Below are 5153 nucleotides of genomic sequence, written 5' to 3'. Positions count from 1 at the left end.
AGCCCTGGGAGGCTGGGAGGCAGGAGAATCGCCTGACTGGAGGTTTATAGGCTTGCGAGCCAAGATCTACCTGTTGCACCCGCCCAGGGCTTACAAAACAAGACTCCATCCTAAAAAGAGAGAGAAAGAGAGACAGAAAGGTGAGTTTGACCTACTGACAAACAGGACATGGACACAATTGTTCTGTTTTTACAGACAGAAGAACACAAAGGGTAACGTGCAGCCTGCCATTCTGTTTCTTCCTTTCTCCTCTATCCCTTCTTCCCTCCCTGGGAAACCACAGTAGCAGAAGTCTCATTCAATCAAATAGCTGTCAATTATATGAGTTGTACTTTTCTCTTCCTCAACAGCAAACTGGCTTTCCTCCTCTTTGTCCTCCTCTTCTCTGTCTATAGAGCAATTTCCTCCTGTCCACTTTGCAGGGCCGATAGCTCAAATACAGTGCTATGGTGATGACACCCACTCCAAGGGCAACGGTAATAATGACAGCAGAGCTGATTCCTTCATCCAATCCTGTCCAAGCACAGAAGACAGAGTTAGGAAGGTCTGAAAGTTGAGGATCACCCACCCCAGCCCACCAGGCCCACTTCTGAGTCTCATTCTTCCCAACCTAGCAGAATCTTTCTTATTTTCATCCTTGGATAAGAATTTCAAACCCCTGAGGGGTTTCCATCCTCGGCCTTGCAGCAGGGCAGCAAAGGTTACCTTAAACAATGACAGCAATGTCACCACAGTCAACCACTTCTAGAACCGTTTGCTTGTTTGCTTGCTTGTGTTTCTACAGCATCGAGTGCTAGATGCTCTTAAACTCAGGGGTGGAAGATGTCAGTGCAGGTGAGGATGTTCTTTCCTGCTCTCATCTCTGGGGGCATCTGATGCTTGTGACCTCCAGATGACAGTGAAACAACCCCAACCCTGGGATCCAGGAGACAGGAGGCTCAGTCCTGACCTTCTCTGCCTTCACCTTGTCCTGCTGTGAGGTTTCCACAAGGCACCCCATGCCACTGGGCCATTCTCACCTGGGTATAGAGAAAGAACAATCTGTCCCTTATGGAAAGACAAAATGAGGCAAAGATCCGCTTGTGTTGGGGGCAGGATCCCTGCACTCAGAGGGATTTAGAAGCTGAAATTACTGGGTTGGGAGCGGTGGCTCATGCCAGTAATCTCAGTATTTTGGGAGGCCAGGGAGGGTGGATCACCTAAAGTCAAGAGTTTGAGACCAGCCTGGCCTACATGGTGAAACCCTGTCTCTACTAATAAAGTACAAAACTTAGCCTGGCATAGTGGCGGGCGCCTGTGATCCCAGCTACTAGGGAGGCTGAGGTGAGAGAATTACTTGAACCCAGGAGGTGGAGGTTGCAGTGAGGCAAGATCATGCCACTGCACTGCAGCCTGGATGACAGAATGAGACTCCATTGAAAGAAAGAAAGAAAGAAAGAAAGAAAGAAAGAAAGAAAGAAAGAAAGAAAGAAAGAAGGGAAGGAAGGAAGGAAGGAAGGAAGGAAGGGAAGGGAAGGGAAGGGCGAAGAAGGAAGAAGGGCAGAGGGCAGAAAGAAAGGAAGGGAGGAAAGAAAAGAAAGAAACTAAAATAACTATGTAACTGAGTAGCACCACACTACCTGCTCTGGAAAAAGGACTTTTTTTTTTTTTTGAGAGGGAGTCTCCTTCTGTCCCCAAAGCTGGAGTGCAGTGGCCCGATCTTGCCTACCGTAACTCCAGCCTGGGTTCAAGTGATTCTACCACCTCACCCTCCCGAGTAACTGGGATTAAAGGCTTGTGCCACCATGCCCAGCTACTTTTGTATTTTTAGTAGAGAGGGAGTATTGCCATGTTGGCTAGTCTGTCCTTGAACTTCTGACCTCAAGTGATCCACACACCTCAGCCTCCCAAAGTGCTGGGATTACAGGCATGAGCCACCGTGCCCGGCCTGGAGAAAGGACTTTGAATGACACTATGTGGGAAGAGCAAGGTTGTGGAGATCTGCTGCCCTGGCTGAGGTACCTCATGCAATCAGTCTCTCTCAGCCTCAGTCTCCTGATCTGTGAAACGGGATGATAATAATACCTACTACACAAGACAAGTGGCAGGTCAGACGTGAGAATGCATAGGCAGGCCCTTGGCAACTGGATAAGCTCTATACAGCTCTGGAAAGGAGGGGGAGAAAAAAGAGGAAGGGCTTCCACGGCTGCATAGGGCATCTTTCTGCCTGATGTGTTCTGAGTTCCAAAACCGGGAAAGACACTTAAACCTTCAAGAGCTCTTCTAACTTTGAGATTCTCTGATGATTTCAGGGCTAGGGGAGGAAGCGATTGTGGTCCGTGTCTGTCCCCGGGATTTCTGTTTCTTGGCTTGTATCTCTGCTGCAGGTCCAAGGAGCTGGGGCAATACCTTGAGTCTGGGTTCTTCCTCCCCAGGGACCTGGGGGAGCCCCCACCCCCACCCCCACCCCAAGGCTCAGGGAAAGGGGAGAGCAAAGTGTGGGGTTGGTTCCCTCTAGTGGTCAGTATTAGCACTGCATCCAGCTGCCTCAGGCGGGCCCGGGAGGAATCAGCAAAAGTGGAATTCAAGACTGAATCGTGCCCAGAACCCCCACAATTTATTGGATATGTTTGGCACCTTTTCCCAAAATGTACATTCTCTCTGCTAGGGTGGAGGGGAAACATGTGGGGAGGAGGAAAGGGATAGGATAGAGAGTGGGATGGGGTCTGTAGGGGTCTCGAGGACTGGCTATCCTGACATCCTTCCCCACGTTCAGGTTTTCCACCATGGCGTGCTGCCAGAGGGCACCCACCTGACCCTTAAAGAGAGGACAGGTTGAGTGTATCTCTGGCTGACACTCTGGGCACAACCCTCACAATGCTGGTGACGATGGGAAGAGAAAGATGACAAGCCAGGGGGCATGATCCCAGCATGTGTGGGAGGAACTTCTAAATTATCCATTAGCACAGGCACGTCAGTGACGTACAGAGAAACAAGTGGGGTCAAGCAGCGAGAGATAAGGGGCCAGGGTATAAAAAGGGCCCACAAGAGACCAGCTCCAGGATCCCAAGGCCCAACTCCCCGAACCACTCAGGGTCCTGTGGACAGCTCACCTAGCTGCAATGGCTGCAGGTAAGCGCCCCTAAAATCCCTTTCGACACGATGTGTCCCGAGGGGAGAGGTGGCGCCATGTAGATGGAACGGGGGCACTAACCCTCAGGTTTGGGGCTTCTGAATGTGAGTATCGCCATCTAAGCCCAGATTTTTGGCCAATCTCAGAATGTTCCTGATTCCTGGAGGGATGGGGAGAGAGAAAAAAAAAAATTCCAGGGGCAGGGAGAGTGCTAGCCTCTTGCTCTTCGGCTCCCTCCGTTGCCCTCCGGTCTCTCCCCAGGCTCCCGGACCTCCCAGATCCTGGCTTTTGCCCTGCTCTGCCTGCCATGGCTTCAACAGGCCGGTGCCGTCCAATCCGTTCCCTTATCCAGGTTTTTTGACAACGCTATGCTCCACGCCCATCGCCTGCACCAGCTGGCCTTTGACACCTACCAGAAGTTTGTAAGCTCCTGGGGAATGGGGGCGCGACATGGGTGGCAAGAAGGGGTGACTTACCCCCGCTGGGAAGTAATGGGAGGAGACTAAGAGCTCAGGATTCTTTTCTGAAGCGAAAACGCAGGCAGATGACCATATGCTGAGTGAGGTTCCCAGAAAAGTAACAATGGGAGCTGGTCTCCAGCATAGAAACCGGCGATCCTTCTTGGTTGGTGGGGTGGGGGGGTTCCTTCTCCCAGGAAGAAGCCTATATCCCAAAGGAACAGAAGTATTCATTCCTGCAGAACCCCCAGACCTCCCTCTGTTCCTCAGAGTCTATTCCCACACCCTCCAACATGGAGGAAAAGCAGCAGAAATCCGTGAGTGGATGCCTTCTCCCCAAGGCAGGGATGCAGGAGACCTGTGGTCAGAGGCCCTGGGCAGCACAGCCACTGCCGGTCCTTCCCCTGCAGAACCTAGAGCTGCTCCGCATCTCCCTGCTGCTCATCCAGTCCTGGCTGGAGCCCGTGCAGTTCCTCAGGAGTGTGTTTGCCAACAGGCTGGTGTGTGGCACCGCGGACAGCGACCTCTATGACCTCCTAAAAAGCCTAGAGGAAGGCATCCAAACGCTGATGGGGGTGACAGTGGTTCCAGGGGTCCCCAACCCTGGAAAGCCACTGGCTTCGAGGGCTGGGAGAGAGAAACACTGCTGCCCTCTTTTTAGCAGTCAGGCCCTGACCCAAGAGAACTCACCTTAGTCTTCATTTCCCTGGTGAATCCTCCAGGCCTTTCTCTACACCCTGAAGGGAAGGGAGGAAAATGAATGAATGAGACAGGGAGGGAACAGTGACCAAGCACTTGACCTCTCCTTCTTTTCCTTCATTTTGCAGAGGCTGGAAGATGGCAGCCCCCGGACTGGGCAGGTCTTCAAGCGACCTACATCAAGTTTGACACAAACTGACACAACAATGATGCACTGCTTGAGAACTACAGGCTGCTCCACTGCTTCAGGAGGAACATGGACAAGGTCGAGACATTCCTGCGCATGGCGCAGTGCCGCTCTGTGGAGGGCAGCTGTGGCTTCTAGGTGCCCGTGTGGCATCCTGCAACTCTTCCCAGTGCCTCTCCTGGCCCCAGAAGGTGCCACTTCAGTGCCCACCAGCCTTGACCTAATAAAATTAAGTTGTATCATTTTGTCTGACTAGGTGTCCTTCTATAATATTATGGAGTGGAAGGTGGTGGTGTGAAGCAAGGGGCAGCTTGGGAAGATGACCTGTAGGGCCTGCAGGGTCTATTGGGAACCAGGCCACTGAAATATAAGAGATTTGGTTGTTTCTGCACCAGAAGAAAGCTGACACATCACTGCTGTCTATTACTCACTAAGGCCACTCCACCAGGTCAGTGGTCCCAGCTTGCTGGTCATAGCTCATTGGTCATCCCAGAGATAACTTGAAGTCATTTCTTCCTCCTCCACCATCACCAGCAACACCAAACCTGGCCCTCCAGGAGCAGGAAGAAATGAAAACAAGACGGGCTATTAAGTGCACAGGCAAAAACTCCCCAACAGGTGAGGAAACAATGTCATAGAACTACTTCTGGGCAGAAGAATTCTAAGATGAATTTTCCTTAAGCCCAACTACTTTGGG

General features: G+C 51.7%; 1 protein-coding gene and 1 long non-coding RNA gene across 2 annotated transcripts; one reads left to right on the top strand and one right to left on the bottom strand.

Annotated features, from left to right (window-relative positions):
• Positions 1-478: 478 nt before the first annotated feature.
• Positions 479-3760, bottom strand: LOC103878913. Its single transcript, XR_639273.4, has 3 exons — positions 3589-3760; positions 706-1019; positions 479-513 (listed from the first exon to the last, which is right to left on the bottom strand). It is a non-coding gene; the product is annotated as an uncharacterized LOC103878913 (long non-coding RNA).
• Positions 2965-4679, top strand: LOC110741552 (somatotropin-like). The gene is made up of 4 exons (XM_021928410.2): positions 2965-3111; positions 3374-3534; positions 3768-3887; positions 3981-4679. Exons 1-4 carry the CDS (start codon positions 3102-3104, stop codon positions 4263-4265), a joined length of 576 nt encoding a protein of 191 aa, XP_021784102.1. The 5' UTR covers positions 2965-3101; the 3' UTR covers positions 4266-4679.
• Positions 4680-5153: the final 474 nt, after the last annotated feature.

This window comes from Papio anubis, chromosome 17 (assembly GCF_008728515.1).
Source record: "Papio anubis isolate 15944 chromosome 17, Panubis1.0, whole genome shotgun sequence".
NCBI lineage: Eukaryota > Metazoa > Chordata > Mammalia > Primates > Cercopithecidae > Papio > Papio anubis.
The sequence above is the reverse complement of the archived record's forward strand: the minus strand, read 5'-3'. Positions and strand labels throughout refer to the sequence as shown.